The sequence below is a fragment of the Protopterus annectens genome, chromosome 10.part0 (assembly GCF_019279795.1).
Source record: "Protopterus annectens isolate FY-2018-M chromosome 10.part0, PAN1.0, whole genome shotgun sequence".
NCBI classification, from domain to species: domain Eukaryota; kingdom Metazoa; phylum Chordata; order Ceratodontiformes; family Protopteridae; genus Protopterus; species Protopterus annectens.
The window spans coordinates 1,499,572,017-1,499,596,883 of record NC_056744.1 but is presented as its reverse complement, the minus strand read 5'-3'; the positions used below and the strand labels follow the sequence as shown (position 1 = coordinate 1,499,596,883).

At 41.3% G+C, this 24,867-nt stretch overlaps 1 protein-coding gene across 1 annotated transcript in view; it reads left to right on the top strand.

Annotated features, from left to right (window-relative positions):
• The first annotated feature begins 8,233 nt into the window (after window positions 1-8,233).
• Window positions 8,234-24,867, top strand: part of LOC122813686 (zinc-binding protein A33-like) — a 256,724-nt gene continuing 240,090 nt past the window's right edge. Inside the window, exon 1 of the mRNA XM_044086136.1 lies at window positions 8,234-8,698. Coding sequence (XP_043942071.1) covers window positions 8,285-8,698 — 414 coding nt within the window. The 5' untranslated portion in view covers window positions 8,234-8,284. The remainder of the gene's footprint in view (window positions 8,699-24,867) is intronic.

The window sequence follows — 24,867 nt, the reverse complement described above, 5'->3', positions numbered from 1 at the left end:
GTTAACTTTTTGGCACAGCCAGGGATTCTGGCACTCTCACACCACACCCTGTGCATGTGATGATACCTGTGCCACATCCCTGCCATCCATGCCATGAAAGTAGGGATCTGCGAATGCTGATGCACAGGGTGACTATATTACTTTATGTGTATTTGTGAAGTGCAGTAGTGTTATGACATGGCAGTTGTTGTGGGCCATGACAGGTACTGTATGCTGGCATGTGTCTTGAGTAAAGATCACACTTTGTGTACGTTTGTTGCCTGATAGTACACTGGCAGAAGTGTTACAGACTGACAGGTGTGTCATGGACCTGTGTATGTTTGTGTCCCAGGAGTCTGAGTGGTCAACTATGAACACATAGCAGAAATACAAAGGCACAGGACGGCAAGTCAATATAACAGAAATATGATGTCAGCAAGGTATGCCAATATACGTGCAAGGCTGTCTAGGTGCATATGTGTAGAACAGTGTGTCAGGGACGATGGAGACAGTCAGCGTCATCATGCTTTCATACTCTGTGACATGGTGTGCTACCCATGATACGTGTCACCTGAGTATTTTCCACATGCAAATCTAGATGGTGACAGACATCAATTATGCTTATTTATATGAGGGCAATTTAGGGCCAACAGCTAGTCACAGGGTCATCAAATGCATAACCAATGCACAGAGATAGGCTGGATGACTATGTCTCTAGTGCTGCAAGGTGATATCAGATTGTCAGCCAGTGCTGTTAAGGTGGAAGACGTCAGCAGGCCTTGTAAAGGAGGCCAATGTTGAGGCCAGCAGCTAGTCACCAGGCATAAAATGCATAACCATTGCACAGAGATAGGCCATACAGGTTTGTCTGATGTGCTGCATGGGGATATATTTACACACACAGACACACTCAAGTTTGATGATGTAAGATTAGAATTCTTACCTATCTACTGTTACACACTACAGTTTGCAGTACTTATTGTATGTGTCACACTGTTTATCTGATATTACACTGTTTTGGGTCTTGTGAGGTCAGCAGTTATGTATGCAGTCCCACGATCGTATATGTATATTGGCTGACATAGGCAAACACCCAGAACCAGATCTAGCACTAGGTGACCTAGGCAGTCACCTAGGGCCCACTGGCTTGGATGGACCCAACTGGCTTGGAGGGGGCCTGCTGGCAAAGGGGCTGCCACAACATTTACTTCTTTTAATAAAAAAAAAATACACAAGTTTTTTAAGGGAGTTCTTCTTTAAGAACTCCCTTTGCATCTGTGCATCCTTGCTGTGCATCCCTGCATGCATTAATAGACAAACTTGTTACTTGCTTCTTCGTGCATTGATGCATGTACCTGTTGCTTGCTTCATGTTTTCGGCACACATGTAATTTAAATACATTCCTGCTTGGACCTTAAGCACAAGCAAATGAATGATCCTGCCTGGACTTTAACGTAATGTTCAGAGATAAGTAGGGGTGTGTATAAAATGCCCTATAGGTTCATAGGTTCATAGGTTCATACTAGGCTATCTGCCCTAGGGCATTTATAAGCCTAGCCAGAGTATGTTTGGCTTTCGCCACCCATTTTAAATTAATTTTGCTATGCCCTTTTTTGAGGTTAGTATACTGTGCCTCTGTCTAACAGTGACACAGAAGTGATACCCGGGGTAAACCTATGATCTCCCATCCACTCATCAAGATTCCTCTTGAAGAGAGTCAATGAGGGACTCTGCCTAACCTGGACTGGGATTTTATTCTAGAGTGAAGGGAGCCTCTGGGTTATGAATCTGTCCCTCAAGCATGTCCTATTTATTTCAGTGCTCAGGTTCAAGTCTCTTGAGCGTGTAGCTCGATGGGATTTGGATTTTTTGAGGTGCAGCATGTCCCTTAATTCCGGGTTGGACATAACCTTATACGTCAGGCACAGGTCGCCTCTGAGCAGACGGTATGCAACTGAGCAGAGCTGGAGTTTCTTTAACAGGGCAGAATATGGCATCTGTTTGAGCCCTTTGATCCTCTTGGTGAGGTACCTTTGGGGTCTTTCCAGTTGATGCAGGTGTTTGGTAAGGTACATCCCAAAAGGGGCATTGTACTCTATTATGGGCCTGATGAGGGATGAGTAAAGAGGCACGATGACCCCCCCTAATCTAGATGTGAATCCCTTCATGATTAGGTGGGCTATATAAAATGTTTTTCAAACCACTTTGGCCACGTGGTTGTCAAATGAGAGATTGCTATCAACTTGGGTCCCCAGGTCCCTAATTACTTCTTCCGTACTTAATGGATTACCACCTATGTGGTAATTTTTGGGCACTTTGTTTTTGCCAAAGGGGATGTCTATACACTTTTTGGCATTTAGCTTGAGGCCATGGCTCTGGCACCAGTTGTCTGTTTCTATGAGGCCCTTTTGGAGGATGCTTGTGTCGGCTGGAGAGTCGATTATGGTGCCCAGTTTGCAGTCATCTGTGAACTTGGTCAGCCACAGTCCTTCTGTGTTGGCCTGTACCTCCGAGAAATGTATACCGAACAAGAGAGGTCCCAGGACTGAGCCTTGTGGGACACCACTTGTAACTGGTTTGGAGTCTGACATGGCTCCAGCAATTCTAACCATGTGGGTTCTGTCCTTGAGCCAGTTTGCAACCATCTAGTGACATAGGGGCTTATATTTAAGCTGGTGAGCTTATTTATAAGGCCTGAGTGGGGTATTGTATCGAAGGCTTTTGCGAGGTCCAGGTAGGCTGTGTGGACCACCTTCCCTTTGTCAATGGCCTTGGTGACTGTTTCAAAGAAGTCAACCAGGTTTAAGAGGCAGGATCTGCCCTTAACAAAGCCGAACTGGGTAGGATCCAGTGTCTGTAGGTCCCCAATATCTTTATTTATGAGGTCCATGATGATCCTTTCTATAGCTTTGCAGACCAAGTTAGTCAGGCTTATGGGGCGATAGTTTCCAGGGTCCGTTGAGGCACCACCTTTGTGGAGAGGGACCACTGCTGCTGTACGCCACTCTTTGGGTACATATCCTGTAGTAAGGCTGAGATTGAACAGTAGTTTTATGTTTGGGTTTAGCTCTTCTTGGAGTTCATGTAGGATGCAGCCCAGGACACTGTCTGGTCCCATTGATGCTGTGTTTTTTGCTTTGGAGAGGGCGGCTCTTACCTGAGCATCTGAGATGTCAGGGGGGCAGCACTCTGCTGGGATAGATATTTGCCTTTTTGGTGGGGGGAGGGAGAAGTTTGCGCTGAACCTGTCAGCTAGGATGTTGGCAATGTCTGTGGGTTCGTGTATTTTTTGTCATTTTGGACTAATTCTGAGCATATCTGGGAATTCCCACCAAGGTTCCTAACATAACTAAAGAAAGCCTTGTGATTATCCTTAGTGTCCTGTGCAATTTTTCTCTCGAAGCTGGCCTTAGATGATTTTATGAGTGCCCTTAGGTTTTTGCTAATACTGATCAGAGATGCCTTCCCTTTTTGGGATTTTGCTCTATCATGTAGTAGCTTCCTTCTTCTATTGTATAGTTTGTTTATGGCTGGGGTCCACCAGACAAGACATCTGCCTTTGGAGGATTGGGTCTTGCTTTTATTTGGGATTGCATGATCCATGCATTCCTGAAGGTGTTAATAGAATGCCTTTATAAAGGATTCTGCGGTCTGGGCCGTATTTTCCACAGGCCCGGGGGCTTTGAAGGATTCCACCTCGGTTTTGAGGCGTGTGAAATTTGCTTTAGAAAGTTTTTCACTGTGGTTTTCTGGGCAGGGGGTGGGGTCAGGATGTGAATATCCAGTGAGATCAGTTTATGGTCTGATCTTACCAGCGAGGGATACACTTCTGGTCTGGAGCATAGATTCCCCATGTTGGTGATGATCAGGTCCAGTATGTTTTCCCCTCTTGTGGGAGTGGTAACAAGTTATTCCATAGCATTTGAGTTTATGAATTCTAGGAACTTTTGGGCTAGGGTGTTGGAGCTAGAGTAATGCTCCCAGTCTATGTTTGGGTAGTTGAAGTCGCCCAATATAATGATGTTTGGAGAGACCTTCATATTTTCCAATGTTCTCAGGAAGGCGGAGTGGGATTCCTGGGTTTGGGAGGGTGGTTTGTAGCAGGCTATAAACTGGAAGGCAGTTTTACCCACTGTTAGTTGCACATGGATAGTCTCTGATGCTTCGTGCTTTGCCACCAACCTGGAGGTGTGGGTATCTTTGATGAATATCGATACTCCCCCTCCTTTTGTGGTTCGGTCCAAGTTTTGAGGCCGAAAAGCATGGCATGAGGTATAACCTGGTAGTGCTGGGGTGCTCTCGGGAGCCCTGAACCAGGTTTCTGTTACTGCACAGATATCGATGTTCTCCATGCTAAGGAGAGTTTCAAGTGAGTGCATCTTGAGGTTTAGACTTCTGGCGTTGAGTAGCATTACTCTTTGTTTCTTATTCCTTGTGATACTTATGGAGGTGGGTTTGTCTTTTGAGCCTTGACTAAAAAAGGCACTATGGGGGTAGCAAGAGCCTTTGTCAATATCCGAAAGCCCGGGGGTGACAGGTGCAAGCCATCCCTAGCGAAGCATCGTGGCTTGTCGAGCATATCATCCCAAGCTGACAGGCATTGGATCCCCTTTGAATGACACCAGTACTTAAGCCAATTGTTGAAATTGATCATCTTGTCTTCATATTGTGGCATCATTCTTGGTGAGGGTAAGATGCTACTCAAGGTCAGGGTCATACCGGCCTGGGCTACATGCTCAGAGAGCTCCTCTATGTCTCTTTTCATGTAGTCCTGGGAGGTACGTCTCAGGTCATTCACACCAGCATGGACAATGACTGAGTCATATTTGTACTTGCCTTGGAGTGACCTGAGTGCTTGTGTTATGTGGCGGATCCTTGCACCAGACAGGCTGCTCACCGTGACCTTCTCCTTGTTCAGCCTGGTGAGAGGGACGTCAGTGTGCCTGACGATAGAGTCACCTATTACAAGTGTATCAGGTGTGTTGTTTAGCCTTAAGGGCTGTGACTGTTCGGCACACTGGCTTTGTGAGATATGTGTTGCACGTGTTTTGTTTTGGGGTAGCGGTTGCTTGGGTGTCTGCTTTGGAGGTCTCTGCTGCTTAGGCGGATCTTTATTTAGAGCCTCCGAGTATGTTTTTGTGTGATTATGTGTTTGGTTTGCTGTCGTGGTAGGTCTATGTGAGACTGGAATTGTAGTGAGTGTGGTTTCCTTCTCCTCCTGACTGGTTATGCCAGTACTGAGTTGAGAGAGCTTAGCCTCCAGTTTGGCTATATGGTTGCATCTCTCACGTGTTGGAATTTGTTGGGAGGAGGAGAGGGTTGTCTGTGTACATGAGGCAATTGTAACATTGCCTCAAGATTCCCAGATTCACCAGCTGGACCTGAGAGGAGATTGACAACTGACCTTTGGACATGCTAGAATAATATTGGGAATTCCTTTATAATTGAAAACAAGGGCCAGTGGGGAGTGAGGGTGTAGTGCTTTTAATTTGGCATGACAAGTTACTTAATTTGCTCAGGTCCAAAGCCTGGACCTTAGTTAGAGGAAACGAGAGCCAGAATCTTCTACACCAACTACGAAACTACTTAAAAAATGTCAGTTTGAGTGCATTTTCAAGGAATTGATTTTCAGCCCATTTTCAAGCAATGGGTTTCTAGTGCATTTACAAAGAATTGTGAATTTCAAGAGAAGAGAAGCTTACTGCTCCTCACACTAAGTCTGTTTTCAATGTGCAACTGTTTTGTTTAGCAAATGGTCATCATTGTTTTGCTATTGAATTTGAAAGTAGAGTCAGTAGCGCAGCAGCTAGCCTACTTGCTTTTGATGCAGAAGGCCATGGGTACTACCCCCATAGAATGTAGTTGGATTGGATATTGTGTTGTACTTTAAGGGGGTGGATCTGGAGGTTCTGCAGTCCTGAGTGTGTCCTCCTTTGGATGAGATGCCTAGTAACTATGAACTTGTTGTCAGTTTGCCTTTCATTCCCTTTTGCAATATTACCAGCTTACCATTTTTCTTGTGTTAATGTAACATTGGCAATTTATTTTCAAGGGCAGCAGACACTGAATTTGTAGATGAAACCCTAAATATAAAGTTATTTGCTAGCAGCAAACTCTTCACTAATTATAGATCTCTAATGTGGAATTATTCAGATGACTTTTACTTTTGCAGAGGTTGTAATTATTGACTGATACTGGAGGACTCTAATGACAGAAGTCTGAGTGGCCTTTTATGGATGAAATGTTCTGAAATGGGCAGTTTTATCATTATTGGTTCATAAGTTTTGCTTCACTGCTTACTACAAAAATGTTCACAATTTCATATTTAAAACACAGTCTAATACAGGGTGTAATCAGGAAGGTGAATCAAAGAACACATGCATATATGTATGCATGGTCCTAAAATGTGTGCAAGGGGCCAATGGTTTGAAAACAGCCCAAAGGTAAACATTATACACCACTGGTCACATGCATTTTTTTGAACGTGGGTTTCAATGCCATTTCGATGAATGTAAGTTTCAAGGGCAAATAAGTTTACTGTTAATGCTAAGTCTGTTTTCATTGTGAGACTGTATTAATTTGTTTAGCAAATATCTATCAGTTTGTGCTATAAAATTTGAAATAAGTTTTAAATTAAATCCAAATATCTGTAGTCACTGCAGATATAAAGAAGAAAATATTATGCATACTGAAAGGTTTGAATAGTGTTTATGATAACTGAAAAGAAATAGCCAAGTACTGGGAAACTGGATTGGCTGTGGGGTGGTTGTGGGGCTGCTGTGTGTGTAGGGTCCCAATCCTTTACCCTGCCTAGGGCCCTATTTCACCATGATCTTGGTCTGCAAACATCAGCACTAAACTACAACAAAAGACGAAATAATATTCATAAAATTAGCTACCACATCTCTTCTAATTTTTAGCAACAAAAGTCTTTTCTTCAGGAGTTGCATTTGAACTCCATTGTTCCCTTAACCTCATAAAACAAAGGTGAGGCCTTCACAAAATGACCTTTGCTAATTGCTTTGACTTTCACAAATTAAAGAAACTTGGTACCGCAGCAGTTGAGTATATTACTACTGCCCTGTTTGTTCATTCATTAACCAGTTATCCCGTACAAGGCACAACTGCCTCTTTTCAAGAGCACACCTGGATCTTTGGCGTCATTAATGATGTCTTGTGCCACCTACACAGGTATTTTTCAGTTTAAAAAGAAAAAAAAATAGGTCAGGACACCTACCAGTCCTAGAGTTTATAATACCGGTTTGGAAAATTTAAAGATATGCCATTATAATCCACCGATCTGAATCATGTTACACTACATGAGAAAACATGCCTGATACTGTTACACTCTTAGCTGCACTGGCATACCTCTCAACCATACAGATTTTCACAGAATGTCCAGATTTTTGCGTCATATTTTTGGTGTGTTTCTCCTAAAATCTGTATTTTTCTGGCAAATACCTGAGGATGAAAAGTGACAAATGTAAAACAAAACATTTGAGACTAAACATCACATCCTTCAGAAAAGTCATGCTAATTTAAAACATATTATTCTGTCAACTTCCTAAGTTTATAAAAACAATATTTAAAATCTGTCCCTATTTGTCCCCCCATCATTTTAGGCTTTGTCCAGATTTTTTGCTGTAAGAGGTTGAGAGGTATGTCCACTGGGGATGCTTTGATAGTGTAATGTATTATGTGTCATATCAGAAAATCATAATTTTGCACTGGAGCTTTATGAATATCATTTTTAAGAGTGAACTTAAAACTGTTCATAGGACTACCATGTTCATCAGGACACATAGGAATGCAAGTTTTTTTGTTTGTCAAAAAGAACAAAAATGTGGCCTTATTTGAGTTATTGCAAAGATTAGGGGAATTTCTTCAGTGTCTTGGCCAAATTTCTCATGTCTTTATCAATAAAGCCTGGGATATCCCCCCAAAATAGATTATGCTAAAGAGCTAACTTAGTCAACATAGGTAAATAAATAAAATATACATAAGTGAAGCTCATATTTAGTTTGAAGTCATAGATTTGTAGATACTTTTTGAAGGCTGTATCAGTGAAGATATTATAGTAAAGACCTATATTGTTTCTAAAGTGTGGTCAGTGACCAAGTTATACTAGTGATATGAATTCTCATCTCCAGCTTTCATTTAACATTCTGTGAAGTGTCTTCTGATAAAAACTCTTAATTCCCTGAAAAATGTTTACTGTGCCTTTAAATGAAGGTGGTCCCTGAAAAAAGGAATCTTTCTTTTACTGGCAAACTAAAGTGAAACTCTGAAGCTGTCTGTTTTCACAATGGCATCTAGTAAATATGCAGGAGATTTTATGGAGGAATTTATTTGCCCAGTTTGCCTTGAACTTTTAAATGCCCCAGTGATTTTGGAATGTGGGCACAATTTCTGCAAGTCTTGTATTGACATAGTTTGGGAGAGAGAGAAGCAACCTTCCTGTCCTGAGTGCAGGGAGGAATGCACAGCCAGGAAATATGCAGTGAACAGACTACTAGCAAATGCGATTAAAAGAGTGCAGATACTGTGTCAGAAAGAAGGACCCAATAATCCATGTCAGAAAGACCAGCAGTGTATGGAGCATAAAAAAAGGCTTGAGTTGTTCTGCGAAGTGGATGAATCTTTGGTTTGCACACTGTGTATTCCAGAGCATCGTGGTCATACTTTCTTTACAGTGCAGAAAGCACTCGAAATGTACAAGGTAAAAAAATACCATTATTCATTGGATTAGAATGTTAATGTTTACTTTTTTCATAATTTTGGTATCTTGAAATTTAGCTTTTATAAATTTCTCTGTAATCTAAAGTCTAATATAACTTCACATTATTAAACTTCGAGACAAATTCAGAATGTTATCAAAACCAGCTATATATTTGCAAATAAGTAATTGGTGTGTTTCCTGCATGTCACACAGCAAAGCACATTCTTTTAAAATTTGTCTCTGGTTGTCTGCCTGTTTTTAAGGGTCCTAACTGCTTCAAATGATTGTTATGTTTTCTGCTTCCCTCTCTATTTTCAGTATGTATTATGTATATATCTTGGTTTATGTGTGAAGCGAGCTCCACCATACTTGTTGTTACTATATCCAGATGTACTGTCTTAGATGGACTGCCCTGTTTTCAGTCTTAGAGGCCTGTGGTGGGCTAACAGTAGAAACAGAAGTTACTATATGTAGTAGCATTTCTGTAGCAAACACTTGAATATAAAGTTTGCACTGTCTATAGGAAGGCAGAACAGTTTACTAATAACTTCAACTAGGAGTTCACATAATAACCAGTGCTAACAAGTTATTTTTTATCATGAACATCAGTTAAGTCTTTTGTGTATTATAGTTAATTAGTGTTGTCCAGGATAGTGGAATTCTCTTCTGTGGATTTGGTGGTGGGAATTCTGGCAGCTTAAGTGTGTGTGTGGGGATGTACAAATGTCAACACTTACATGCAGAATGCTGGGGTTATCTGCACCTACACACAACAGTTGTCTGATGTAACAGACCAGGCCCACATAATGCCAGAATCTGCTCAACCACAGAACCCTGTGCCTATTGAATGTCACCTTGTTGACAGACAATGGTAAGCAGGTGGTGCAATGTGCAATGGCTGCAATGCAGGACTTGGACGGCCCCGATTGTCACTAGCCAATTTTCCACCTAGCAAACTGCAATCAGCCACACATGGCGATACTGGTAACTGTACACACATAGCAGGAGTATTAACAGGTACCCCACTGCTAGGACATTAGATACAATAACAGCATAAAGCAGGTTCACTGTGCAGGCTACACATGCTGTGTAATACAAGGCCACTTTGTGTAGCCCACAAGTACTGTGGCTGCAGCCACATGTACAACAGATGTAACTGGCGTTGTGTGCAATAACTACTTTGAGCTATAGTGTGTAATACTAGGTAGATAGGGGCTATAATCTCATATCAGTCAGTGTGTGTGTGTGAGACGATGATGTAGGTGCGCTTTTATAATCATGCAGATTTTCCCTCATTTTACAGCACAGCATTGCTTTGGACAGTTGTGTCTTGCAAAGAAACGTTGACTAAAAAATGTCCAAATATTCTAAAATAATAAAATATTTTGCATCTTTTCTCTAAAAATATCATGCAGCTTTGGAACTGAATCTAATCACTGTTCTAAAAGTATTTTCTCATTAGTTGATGCTGTGTGTTGTCCTTCAGAAATTACACCATAACTATTTGTAGTTGCAGTGATTTTTATCCTACTGCATTTCTTTACTCACTTTTTTCTGTCATTCATTGTGGTAAAATGTTTTCAACTTTCACATCTTTGCTGACTGTTTGACTGAAGTACAGTTAATTTACACCGATTAGCATTTGAAAGCTGAAGCAAATACAGTCTATACATTTCACCATGTACTTTTCAGTACCATTCCTAGTATATTATAGTAGGTAATTACAGGGGTACTTTTACTAAGGCAGTAAAAAGTAAGTGCTGCAACCAAAATCCTGTGCCATCGAAAACACTATATTTTGACAAGTTATAATAGCTACTTTTCTTTGAGTGTTTGTATGCATGTTTGTTTGTCTTTTTGGCTTTTCCCGGTTAGGGGTCACCACAGCGGAACTCTGGTCCACTAATGATTGGCAGTAGATTTTTTTTATGGTGCCGAGTTGCCAGCCCAATGCCCAATCCTCAGCGAAGGCACGCCCATTCACGCATGTCTTTCAGAGGCCACTCGACCGCGGGGAGGACAAACAGACTCCACACAGAAGGCACTCCAGCTGAGAATCGAAAAGGAGAACCTCTTGCTGTGAGGCAACAACACTACCGCTGTACAGTAACACAATCTACATTTATATTCATGTAGTTTGAAAATAACAGCCTCTTCGTTGTTACTGACAGACTTGAAATTCTAGGCATTCTTGAATGTCCATAAATTTCAGATATGATACATATCTGATAATGCAGGTCGCAGTTCACAGACCTATTAATCACGTCTGTACATCAGCTACATGATAGCATCACATAACATAGTGTTGTTTAGTACAGGGAAGTGACAAAACCTAAAAACTTATACAGATGCAGTACTGTCATCTTGGAAGACTTACCAGGACATGAATGAGCAACAATATTTACATAAGGACTGCCAGTACACTTCTGGATGACCCAAACCATACAAACACACCCAGCCCTGAATGAGAAATATTCTACTCACACAAAATGTATTGTCCAGACAGCTAGACTGCAGATATCATGCCAGTGACAGAACAGTGTTCCCACTCAATATGTCACCTCTGGTGACTGCTCTCATTGCTATGTACTGATGATAAGATATAAAGTGCTACACCCCATACCTGAATGCATGTAAAGAAAACAAGGATAGGACTGCCATCACCTTGTCAAATGTCCGCAACAGTACACGCAAGGTATGGTCATTGTGTTGATGTCACATTTTAGGTCTATGCAAATGTCTGACATAATGCTGAGGGTCAGTTAAACATTAAAGAGTAATGTAGCCATAATGACTTATTATGGAGCACAATAATATTATGCCAGGTACTACAGCATTCATACACTGTATACATAGTTTCCTGTCAATTCACTTTCCCAACAATACAAACAGTTCTGCTGTTATTATACAATGTGGAATTATACTTTTAGTACACCTGGGTGCTGACTAGCCTGCATCACATTACTGTACTGTCCTTGTCTTCCACTCTGTTATCCACACCCTCATTTGTGTAACTACCTCTAAATTGAATCAATAATGTGTTCTGAGCATATATCTATATACAGTATACATAAATATATTTGTGTGTGTGTGTATGTGTGTGTATGTATATATATATATATATATATATATATATATATATATATGTATATAATGTGTGTATATGTATGTATATATATATATATATATATATATATATATATATATATGTGTGTGTGTGTTGTCTCTTTGTCTCTGTGTGCAATTAATAATCAATGGATTTGTTCAAAACACATAACATTGAACAGACTCATTGGTGATTATCATTATCACTAAATCATCTAAATAGTAATGGCAAATGTAAAACATGATTATTGACTCTGTACCTGCATATTTACATAGGAATCTCAATATTTAATTCAACACACATACATACATATATGAATGCATGGGAACACTTTACATAATCGAATTACTGAAATGTCGAATTTCATATGGTTGAGACCACATGATCGAGATTTCAGTAAATCGAATATGTGTAGTGTTTACAAATAAGAGTTTACTTACCTTAATACATTGCATGCACACAGAGGCAAGGATTCTTGTACGCTCTGTGTGTACGTAATGTTTTATTTTTTTTGCGGTGTTGACAGGAAATGAGAAATCTCCCGTTTTGTGCTTCCGCATACAGTGCAAGATGGGAGATTTCCCATTTCCCCACTGTAGCGCGATCTTGGAGTTGGTATATTTAAGTAGGGGGGGTGTGGGGGGCACAGCCCCCCACATGGGGTTTGCAGGGGGGCAAAGCCCCCCTGCAAAAGCAAAGTTTGTCTTTTTTTTTTTTTGTTGGTTTCGCTTCAGAAGTTTGAGTTTCCGAAACTCAATCTTTTGGTTTCGGTTATTTGCAGTTCGAGATTTTGTTAATTCGAGCTTCTGAAGTGAATCCATGTATGTATACATGCTTGTATATATATGCCAATCTTTATGCTTTTTTGCCTGAGTAATATGCATGCATATGCCTATGTGTATGTATGCACAGGGGCAATTTATTCACATAGATATACGTCTTATAATTAACAGACATAGCTGATACTAGCATCCATAGTCACACCATACCAAAATAAAATATTTTCATGTTCAGCCACAAATATGGTACTTATGAAAGTATATATTAATGACCACACAATTTCATACTCATGTGATTTTTCTACAAATATCTTTGAACTGGATTTGCCCCGCATGCATACTTCTCAACTATACAGATTTTTGCAGAATGTCCAGATTTATGCCTCTTATTTTTGGTCTGTTTCTCAAAATTGTGGTTTTCTGGCAAATCATTGAGGACTGTAGTCAGAAAATAAAGACAGACACTTGAGTTTCAGACTTTATACCCTGCAGGAGAACCGAGTGACGCCTCCAGGTGCATCTGCAGTTACCGCCTACTGCTCCTCTAGGCGTCAAATATTGCTTGTTCATATTTGCATTAATAATTCCAAAACCATGCCCTATACGAGGTATTAGAATATTTTATCTTGAAGCATATATGATGGCAAACACAATTGTATTGATATTTGACCTATGTCAATGAGTATTTGTTAGAATTGTAAGGTGATAACTTTATTTTTTAAAGACTCAAGCCACGCCCACTAGGAGTTAAAGGTGCACAATCAAAAGAGCTGTATTGGAGGGAATGAGTTAATAGAACTTGTTGGCGGGATAGATCCAGAGTCACAAATGCCCATAACTTAAGATTGGAGACGTGCACCTGTGCAACCCATATTTAAGGGACAGTGGAACAGCACAAACTCAAAGTCACAGAGACTCATAACCTAAGATTGGAGATGTGCACTTGTTCAACCCATGTTTAAGGGAGAGAGAAATAGGACAAACCCAGAGTCACAGGCACCCATAACATAAGATTGGAGACATGCACTTGTTCAGTCCATATTGAAGGGACAGAAGAACAGGACAAACCCAGAGTCACAGAGTCCCATAACTTAAGATTGGAGACATTCATTTGTTCAACCCATATTAAGGCATAGGGGACAGGACAAACCCAGCATCACAGACCTCCATAACTTAAGATTGAAGACATGCCCTGGCTCAACACATATTTAAGGACAGAGTAACAGGACAAACCCAGAGTCAAAGAGACTCGTAACTTAAGATTGGAGACATACACTTGTTCAACCCATATTTAAGGGATAGGGGAACCGGACAGATGCAGAGTCACAAAGACCCATAACTTTACTTTATTTTTCTGGAAAAACAATGGAGAAGGTTATTTGCATAATGTATTATCAGAATTGAGAAGACTAGCCCCCGGATTCACTATAATTCCATGCAGGACTAGCTTAGTCTTGCACGGACGTGGCCGTTTAGGAGCAGGACAGCAGCACATATTAATGAAGGCACACTACATGTACAAGTGCAGGGGGCGTATCTGAGAGCAGAGCTCATGGAATGTACATGCCCCTGCAATCTAGAACAGCAGTTTAGGAATAAGAATTAGCAAAACTGCTCATAGGTGTTAGCATACCCCCAGCAACATCCCCCCAAGTTTATAAGAGCAATAGCAATATCAAACAGATAAAATTTAACTGTAGGTGCATGGGTTTGCCCATTGCTTAGCTACATTTATTGCAGCTTAAATGGCACACGAGGATAAAAATCAAGATATATGCAAATGAAGGAGTACTGCAGTAGTGTAGTGGGCAGAGCATTCACCTTACAAGCAGTCATTCCCAGTCCACATACCATTACATTCCATTTTCCATGTCAAATCACTTTATGAACAATATTTTTTCTTGCATAACCTTCTAAATAACATGTATTTGTGAACTGGAGTACTGCATTAAATGCAGATGTGAGGTGTCATTGTCGTAATGTTGTAAAATCCACAGATAATCACAAGTGCCCCATACAGTATATGTACACATAAATCAGGGATACAAATCAAAGGTATAATGTGTAATGAATGATAAATCCATAGTTTCCAAATCCATCACCTTCCCAAGAACCATTTTACATTACTGTCTAAATTAGTGCAGTGGTAAGTGGGAGTAAGCACTATTAAGCAAGAATAAGCATATTTAAGCAGTAGTAAGTGGGTTTAAGCCCATTTGCATGGGGGTAAGCAATGCACACACAGGTTAAGCAACATTAAAGTTAACTCTCTGTAAGCATATTTAACCGGAGGTTAGCATTGCTTGCCGTCATGCAAACTCGCTTACAATTGCTTAAAAGTGCCTTAATCACTCTGTATGCAACAGACGCTGTTCTGGCCAGAAACAAAATAAACAGCCTTTGCAGTTCTTGAACCCAGGATCCTATACACTATAGTCACCGTAGTTAGTAACTAAGCCATCACAGCAGTACATAAGATTGAGGTATCACCAGACAGATCATCACTATAGGAAAATCAAACGGAACATGTGAAAGGAATCAATATACAGTTTTATGTTATATAACCTACTACATAACAGCCCAGCTTACTAGGCGTAAGCAATGTGTAGGCCAGCTAACTCAGTTTGCCCATTAGTATACCCCTTTAAGCAATGCCAACCTCAGGTAAGCAGGTTTGCCCATAGCTTAGCATTTTCAAAACCATCCAATCATGGCAAAGTGCAGGAAATCTGCCCTATTTAAACCCAATAGGCGGGAATACATCTCATAACTGGTTGCAGCTTCCTCCTGTAGCCACTATGACTGGTATGAGAGAGTGTGTGTGCTTTCAGGCACAGCGCTGGGACATCGAGGAGTCCAGAGTCATGGCAGGACTCCTTGTGAAAGACCATGACCAGAGACTGCTGCAGGGCCAGTACCAGGGTTCCCAATACAAATCGGAAGCCTGGGACCATCTTGACTGTGACCTCACCAGTGCCACTTGCATACCCCAAATGGGTGAGCAGGTCAGGCATCACTATGCCGACCTGGAGTGGAGAAAGGGGATCTCTTGGATCAGTGGATCTAAGAGGCTAGGAGGACAGGGGATGTCCCAGCAGTGTGTAAGTATCAGTCCACTACCTGTTTAATAATTGCCAGCTCATGTGTATTATGGATAGGTATAGCGAAATATTGCTCTTATGTCTTTCACAGTGGCAGATGAGTGGGCTGCGAACCAGGAAGACCATGCCTGTAGATTCCAGTGGTTGTGACGTGAGGCAGGTTAGTAATACTCTTGCATGTACTGTCATAGGAAATAAATCTAAACGTAGTAGTAAGTTAATTGCCTGTATAAAACCTGTATTGTTTAAGGCATGTACTGCATACACCAGAGAATGTGGCAGGAACAGTCTCATATAGGTTGTATGTAAATAAAAGCATAATAGTCTGACAATAAAGTTCTAACTGCTGGACTGCATGTGTTTACTCTGGTATCATATGGTAATGTAGAGTTGCAATCTCTTAATAGTACTGTTGTATTAAGCACTGTTACCCACACTGTGCTACATAAATAAAATGTGTAGGAATGTCTGTACATGACTGTTGTAATTACAAGAGGTCATATAGTACAACTGAGAGAGACTTATACAGAAAACAGTGAAAAGATGGACAACATAATCCAAATAGCACACTCAACTGAGACATGAACTGTTGTGTTTTTAGCACACACAGCCATGGTTCGAATCCTGGGAGTGGTAGTAGGCTATATGCAGAATTATACCCCACAACTGTCCAGAATGTCCAGTAAATTGGCCCATATCTGCTGCCTGTCCCCCTGTCAAATCAGTGAGATGATTCCAGATGTTTAGGCAGCAAATAAGAAAACTGATTGTCAGACATCTATAAGAACAAACCTGTCACTCTAGCAACTCCCCAAAATGTTATGAAAGTAATAAGCCAAGTATGTCACATCTCCACCCCCATGTTGTGAAGCTGTGACCAGAGTGTGTGCTATAACACAGTGAGATATATGTGCATAATACTAAAGTGGAATCTAGTAATATGTGTGGCAGCATTCAGGTAGTACTAGCAAACATTGCCCCCACAGGTCTGTACGATATGAAAACTATGCCTAGAAATAAAAGTTTGATATCCTGTACTGGTACTGTTTACTCTGGTATTGTATGGCATTGTTAGTGTTGTGTTGCTCTGAATAATAAGGTATTACTCATCACTGTGACCCACACTGTGCTACATAATAAAACTGTCTAGGAAATCCTGTATAACACTGTATTAACTACAAGGTGAGATTGTAAAACCACAGGAGACTTAGACAGAAATCAGAGAAGAGATACACAGAAATATCTATATAGTACACTCAACTGTGATGGACAGTGTTTTATTTTTAGCGGACACAGCCATGGTACAAATCCTAAGAGTGGTAGTAAGCGGTTTGCAGAATCATACCCCACAAGTGTACAGAATTGTCCAGAATGTCCAGTAAATTGGCCCATATCTGCCGGTTGTTACCCTGTCCCCCCTGGCATATCAGTGTGCTAATCTTCGACATGTAGGCAACATTTCATGTCATGTAACGGACTGTCAGGCCTGTACATATTTGGAAAATGTCAATGAAGACAAGCCTTTCATTGTACAAATCATGAAAGGTTTAAGAGGGCAATAGTCAAAATATGTCCCGGTTCACCTGCAAGTGGTCAAGACATGCCCAGAATATGTGCAGTAAGAGATGGACAGGTATGTGCATAACATCAAACTGGAATCTGGGAATATGTGTTGAAACAGTTAGGTAGTGTTAACAAAGAATACCTCCACAGGTATACCATGTAAGAGGTGTAAACTGCAGATAAAACTCAGTTCTTGTATATAATTGTCTACATCCATACCACTGTCCAAAGTAAGGCCACAGGGTAGTGTACTAAAACCTGTAAGGTTCAGATCACAGCACTGACTAAGAAAGTAATGAGAACTACAGGAATATACTAGTTGTTAATTGACATTTTTCTCTCCCCCCACCATATCTGCAACAATAAACGAAATATACAACTCAATCGGTATGTGCTCCATTAAATCTATTGTTGGGACATATGTCCTATTGTTTGAAAAATACTTAAATTTGTTCCTATGCATGCGCCATGTTGAAATACACCCACACTGGTGGCATGCTGCCATCAGTGTGCCTGCATGCTGTTGTAATGGCCACTGTGGTTCCATATATGCAAGTGTTCTGTTTGCTATACAACCGCTCCATATATGGTATTTTGGGTTAATGGGTATATCTATGCATGCTGTTATACCTAATTCTGGAATGTGTTGACTATTACTAACCCACATATGTTGTAAATTTCAACACCATAGCACATTTGGGAAGGCCGGTCCCAGTGGACCCACCTGTCCCACCTCAGCTGGCTGTGGCACCAGGCACCAGCACATCTAGGGCCCACCCCAGGACCTCCTCGTCCACTGGCCCTGCACCACCTTTGGGTGGAACTGCCTCGGGGATGGGGCTTACCCCCCCTTGGGAGTGGGCGTGGACAGGACACTGTCACCCATCTCCAGGCCTGGGGCATGGTGCGTAGTGAGCTCCACAGGGAGTTTGGAGATCTGCTACACCAGCTTGAGGGCTGTGTGTCGCAACTAGAAGGTTGGTCTGGCCCTCCTACTCAGCCCCCAGCACAGCCACCTTTGGGGCTGTGAAGGTGCAGTGGTGACTGCTCCTGGGTGGGGACCTCAGTCCCACTGTATCCATTAGGGGGCTCATGGGCTTCTGATTTCCAAATACCCCTCCCCATCAAGATGTTTACCCCCCTCATGTGTCATATACCACCCATGTACGTGGTCTTGTCTGTTATCCTATCCAACCTACCTCCCCAAATATACCTACTATCCCTCCTCAACATCCCACTCTCACCTGAAAAAAAAAGGGCAATACGTTTCCCCCAAAAAATCTCACCCCATACATAACTGGTCATTATGTACACATGTCCACTGGACACACATAATCTGCTCTAAATGGCTTCACAACATATTATTGTTGTCGTCACCCCTCTCTCAGGGGTTTGAGTGTCCAAATATATCTCCAAATTCAGAGTATATGCAAGGCTGCTGCCGTAGAAGAAATGGGCAACTATGGACCTTCCCTACACCCAACCTGCACATCCCTAGCTATTTTTCTTACTATCTTTCCCTCTTTGTGCCCCTTTTCACCACTTTCCTATCGCCCCTTTTTCATTTCTTTTAAAGAAATTAGCACAGGGTAAGCACTTTTAAGCAGCAGTAAGTGGGTTTAAGCCTGTTTACGATGGGGTAAGCAATGCCTACACAAGCTAAGCAATTGAAAAGCTACATCCGTATAAGAAACTGTAACCAGATGTTAGCAGTGCTTACCTCCGTGCAAACCCACTTACAGCTGCTTAAAAGTGCCTTAATCACTCTGTATCCAATGGGCCTTGTTCTGCCCAGCAACAAAATAAACAGCCTCTACAAGGCTTGAACCCAGGACCCTGCACACCATAGCCAAAGTGATTTATCACTAAGCCATGTCAGATATATATAATCTTTGTTTTCACAAACATATCATCCAGCACACTCAGTCAACAGACAGGAAATGTATTTATAGATGTAGATGTGTGTGTGTGTGTGTGTGTGTGTGTGTGTGTGCATGTATGTATATGTATGTGTGTATGTGTGTGTGTGTATATATATATATATATATATATATATATATATATATATATATATATATATATATATGTGTGTGTGTGTGTGTATGTGTATATATATATATATATATATATATATATATATATATTTACACCAAGTATGAGGCAAAAAAAGTTATCCAATGCTACCAAACATGACCCGTCAGCAGTTTTACAAGAAGCTTTATAGGTTCATAGGTTCATACTAGGTTATCTGCCCTAGGGCACTTATAAGCCTAGCCAGAGTGTGTATGGCTTTCGCCACCCATTTTAAATTAATTTTGCTATGCCCTTTTTAGAAGTTAGTATACTGTGCCTCTGTCTAACGGTGACACAGAAGTGATACCCAGGGTAAACCTACAATCTCCCATCCACTCATCAAGATTCCTCTTGAAGAGAGTCAATGAGGGACTCTGCCTAACCTGGACTGGGATTTTATTCCAGAGTGAAGGGAGCCTCTGGGTTATGAATCTGTCCCTCCAGCATGTCCTATTTATTTCAGTGCTGAGGTTTAAGTCCCTCGAGCATGTAGCTCGATGGGATTTGGATTTTCTGAGGTGCAGCATGTCCATTAATTCCGGGTTGGACATGGCTTTATACGTCAGGCACAGATCACCTCTGAGAAGGCGGTATGCCACTGAGTAGAGCTGGAGTTTCTTTAACCGGGCAGCATACGGCATCTGTGTGAGCCCCTTGATCCTCTTGGTGAGGTACTTTTGGGGTCTTTCCAGTTGCTGCAGGTGTCTGGTAAGGTACATCCCAAAAGGGGCATTGTACTCAATTATGGGCCTGATGAGGGATGAGTAAAGAGGCACGATGACCTCCCCTGATCTAGATGTGAATCCCTTCATGATTAGGTGGGCTATATAAAATGTTTTTCTAACCACTTTGGCCACGTGGTTGTCAAATGAGAGATTGCTATCAACTTGGGTCCCCAATTACTTCTGTACTTAATGGATTACCACCTATGTGGTAATTTGTGGGCACTTTGTTTTTGCCAAAGGGGATGACTATACACTTTTTGGCGTTTAGCTTGAGGCCATGGATCTGGTACCAGTTGTCTGTTTCTATGAGGCCCTTTTGGAGGATGCTTGTGTTGGCTGGAGAGTCTATTATGGTGCCCAGTTTGCAGTCATCTGCGAACTTGGTCAGCCACAGTCCTTCCATGTTGGCCTGTACCTCCGAGAAATATATACCGAACAAGAGAGGTCCCAAGACTGAGCCTTGTGGGATGCTGCTTGTAACTGGTTTGGAGTCTGACATGGCTCCAGCTATTCTAACCATGTGGGTTCTGTCCTTGAGCCAGTTTGCAACCCATCTAGTGACATAGGGTTTATATTTAAGCTGGTGAGCTTATCTATAATGCCCGAGTGTGGTATTGTATCGAAGGCTTTTGCGAGGTCCAGGTAGGCTGTGTGGACCACCTTCCCCTTGTCAATGGCCTTGGTGACTGTTTCAAAGACATTGACCAGGTTTAAGAGGCAGGATCTGCCCTTAACAAAGCCGAACTGGGTAGGATCCAGTGTCTGTAGGTCCCCAATATCTTTATAAGGTCCATGATGATCCTTTCCATAGCTTTGCAGACCAAGCTAGTGAGACTTATGGGGCGATAGTTTCCAGGATCCGTTGAGGCACCACCTTTGTGGAGAGGGACCACTGTTGCTGTACGCCAATTTTTGGGTACATATCCTGTAGTAAGGCTGAGATTGAACAGTAGTTTTAGGTTTGGGTTTAGCTCTTCTTGGAGTTCATGTAGGATGTAGCCCGGGACACCGTCTGGTCCCATTGATGCTGTGTTTCTTGCTTTGGAGAGGGCAGCTCTTACCTGAGCATCTGAGATGTCAGGAGGGCAGCACTCTGCTGGGATAGATATTAGCCCTTTTGGTGGGGAGGGGGAGTTTGCGCTGAACCTGTCAGCTAGGATGTTGGCAATGTCTGTGGGTCCGGTGTATTTTTTGTCATTTTGTACTAATTCTGAGCATATCTGGGAATTCTCACCTAGGTTCCTAACATAACTAAAGAAAGCCTTGTGATTATCCTTAGTGTCCTGTGCAGTTTTTCTCTCGAAGCTGGCTTTAGACGATTTTATGAGTGCCCGTAGTTTTTTGCTAATATTGATCAGAGATGCCTTCCCTTTTTGGGATTTTGCTCTGTCATGTAGTAGCTTCCTCCTTCTATTGTATAGTTTGTTTATGGCTGGGGTCCACCAGACAGGACATCTGCCTTTGGAGGATTGGGTCTTGGTTTTATTTGGGATTGCATGATCCATGCATTCCTGAAGGTGTTCATAGAATCCGTTTATAAAGGATTTTGTGGTCTGAGCCGTATTATCCACAGGCCCGGGGGCTTTGAAGGATTCCACCTCGTTTTGAGGAGTGTGAAATTTGCTTTAGAGAAGTTTTTCACTGTGGTTTTCTGTGCATGGGGTGGGGTCGGGATGTGAATATCCAGTGAGATTAGTTTATGGTCTGCTCTTACCAGTGAGGGCTACACTTCTGGTCTGGAGCATAGAGTCCCCATGTTGGTGATGATCAGGTCCAGTATGTTTTCCCCTCTTGTGGGAGTGGTAACAAGTTGTTCCATATCATTTGAGTTTATAAATTCTAGGAACCTTTGGGCTAGGGTGTTGGAGCTAGAGTAATGCTCCCAGTTTATGGTTGGGTAGTTTGTCACCCAATATAATGGTGTTTGGAGAGACCTTCATATTTTCCAGTGTTCTCAGGAAGGCCGAGTTGGGTTCCTGGGTTTGGGAGGGTGGTCTGTAGCAGGCTATAAACTGGAAGGCAGTTTTACCCACTGTTAGTTGCACATGGATAGTCTCTGATGCTTCGTGCTGTGCCACCAACCTGGAGGTGTGGGTATCTTTGACGAATATTGATACTCCCCCTCCTTTTGTAGTTCAGTCCAAGTTTTGGGGCCGAAAAGCATGGTATGAGGTATAACCTGTTAGTGCTGGGGTGCTCTCGAGAGCCTTGAACCAGGTTTCCAAGGTAGTTTAAGCGCTTTTGTCAGGAATACATCAATGACTTCATTAGAAACATTGAAACAAACCTTTCCACACATTTTAAAGTATTGCAAACTGCATCACATGATAAAAACCACAAATAAAAAACATGGCCATGAGTTTAGTTAATTAAATTCAATTGGATTAACTTAAAGTAACAGTACTCCCATTTTTCTCATTAAATACAACTAAAAACAAGTAAGAAACGGTCACAATTGACAAATGTGGTGTCCTAGTAGACTTAAATTAAAAGAAATGTACACATTTAAAGCTTTTAGGGTGGCCATGGTGGTGCAGTGGTTAGCATTGTCGCCTCATAGCAAGAGGTTCTCCGGTTCAATTCTCGGCTGGGGTGCCTTCTGTGCGGAGTCTGCATGTCCTCCCTGTGATCGCGTGGGTTTCCTCCGGGTGCTCTGGTTTCCTCCCACATCCCAAGGACATGCTGCAGGTGGATTGGACACTCTAAATTGGCCATAGGTGTGTGTGTGTGTGTGTGTGTGTGTGTGTGTGTGTGTGTGTGTGTGTGTGTGTGTGTGTGTGTGTGCCTTCTGTGGAAGGTTGGGTGCCGGGCTGGCAACTCGACACTGTAAAACTCCACTGCTGGCAACTCGACACTGTAAAACTCCACTGCCAATCATGAGCGGACAGGTGATCTGCTGTGGCAACCCCTTAACTGGGAAAAGCTGAAAGAAGAAGTAAGCTTTTAGTTTCAAAACACTACTTATAGATACACTGTCATTCAAACCTGGTGCAGAATATGCATTTAGTTTAACCTGCCAAAGTACTTCTTTGTGACCAGGATGAAACAAGATACCAAAATGAAATAAAATATAAAATACAAAATTTAATGAAGAGCTTTTCATCCCACTCACTGGTGGGACTTCATCAGACATAAAAATACAATACATAACACTCCAGTTTAAATACTTCTCCTAATTGCAATCATGTGACCACCAATCAATTATAACGCATTTAGTTTAAAAAAACAATGAATGCATCAAGAAATTTATACAATTGATATCTCTTGATCGCGGCTTATGATAGTGTGGACTACCATGAACTTCAAACTCTCTAACTTCTACCCTTAAATTGCCTACCATAAAACATTTTATGCATTATAAAATTAATAAAACTTCTGGAAACTAATTACTAATGAATAATCTATCCATTCACTGCACATATCTTATTTTCAGCATCAATGGAAACATACAGTTGTATCAATTCTTACTAATAATACTGCTCCAGAATAACATCCTTAGATACTGAAATGTTTTAAACACTCTGTTGACCCTAACATTATAACTTTAACTTTTTTTTATATATATCTTTTATTACATTTTTAACATTTTTAATGGGCCACTCATGGTCATTTTCCTCGTTAAACTCTTTAACTTCAAGATGCAGGACAAGGAATACACCTCGTTTAAACCTGAGAAAAAGCACTAGTATGCAGTTGACAGCTCAATTCCAGCTGTTCCAATCAAAGGGAATCTGGACCCTCACGTCCATCTTGAAGTATTGCTTCAGTCACTCTAAACTTAAAGTTGTGATCAGGATTGTCAATAATATGTCTAGCTAAGGCATTACCTGGGTTCTTGTTCCTTATGTGGTAAAGGTGTTCATAAACACATTCTCTTAGTCTACGGTCTGTTTTCCCTATATAGAAAATTTGACATTGTTGGCACTGTGCTCTGTAGATAAACGATTTAGACTGACAATTAAATTTGTTCCGTGTTTTATAAGTAACATTTCTGATAGTAAAATCTCTCCCTGTCTCTATGTGCTGACAATAGTTGCACATGAAACATTTTGTCATCCCACACCTAGAACTCAGAACTGTTTTTTTGGTCTCGAAAATGTTCTTTAAATTCCTGCCTCTCCTGTATGTAATACGTGGGCAGTTATCAACACTCTTTGCATAATCGGCGTCACTACTTATCACCTCCCAATTATTTTTGAATATCCTAAAAATCCCACTGGTGTCACTACTAAAAGGAGTAATTAGAGACACCATGTAATTTTTTGCTTCACTATTAAGTACGGGGCTATTCAATTCAGTTTTCACCCTATTGGTACTGAGAATAGGCTGATATGCCCCATGTTCTCTTTTGTACATGACTTCCTTTCTGATTGTATCAAATAGCGGAGCAGGATAGCCTCTCTTCAAAAACATCCTTCTAAGCATGTCACATTCACTCAAGAAATCCTCTTCTTGTGTGACCATACGTGCTGCTCTGACAAGTTGTCCTTTTATTACAGACTTTTTTTGATACCATGGATGACTACTACTGAAATGTAGAAATGTGTTTGAATAAGTTTCCTTTCTAAACATTTTTGCCTTGTAACATTTATTCTCCAAATCTTTACTAAGGTCTACATCCAAATATGCAACCCTATGTGTATCAAAAGTGTGCGTGAATGACAAAAAGTCTATTGTGCTCTTTAGATATGAGATCAACCTCTCAGCCTGTTCTCTTTCCCCGTCAAACATAATGAAGACTTCATCAAGAAATCGGGTGTAAAAATGGATCTGCCTATTGATTTCTGGTTTACTAAAAATAAATTCCCGTTCCCAGAAAGCC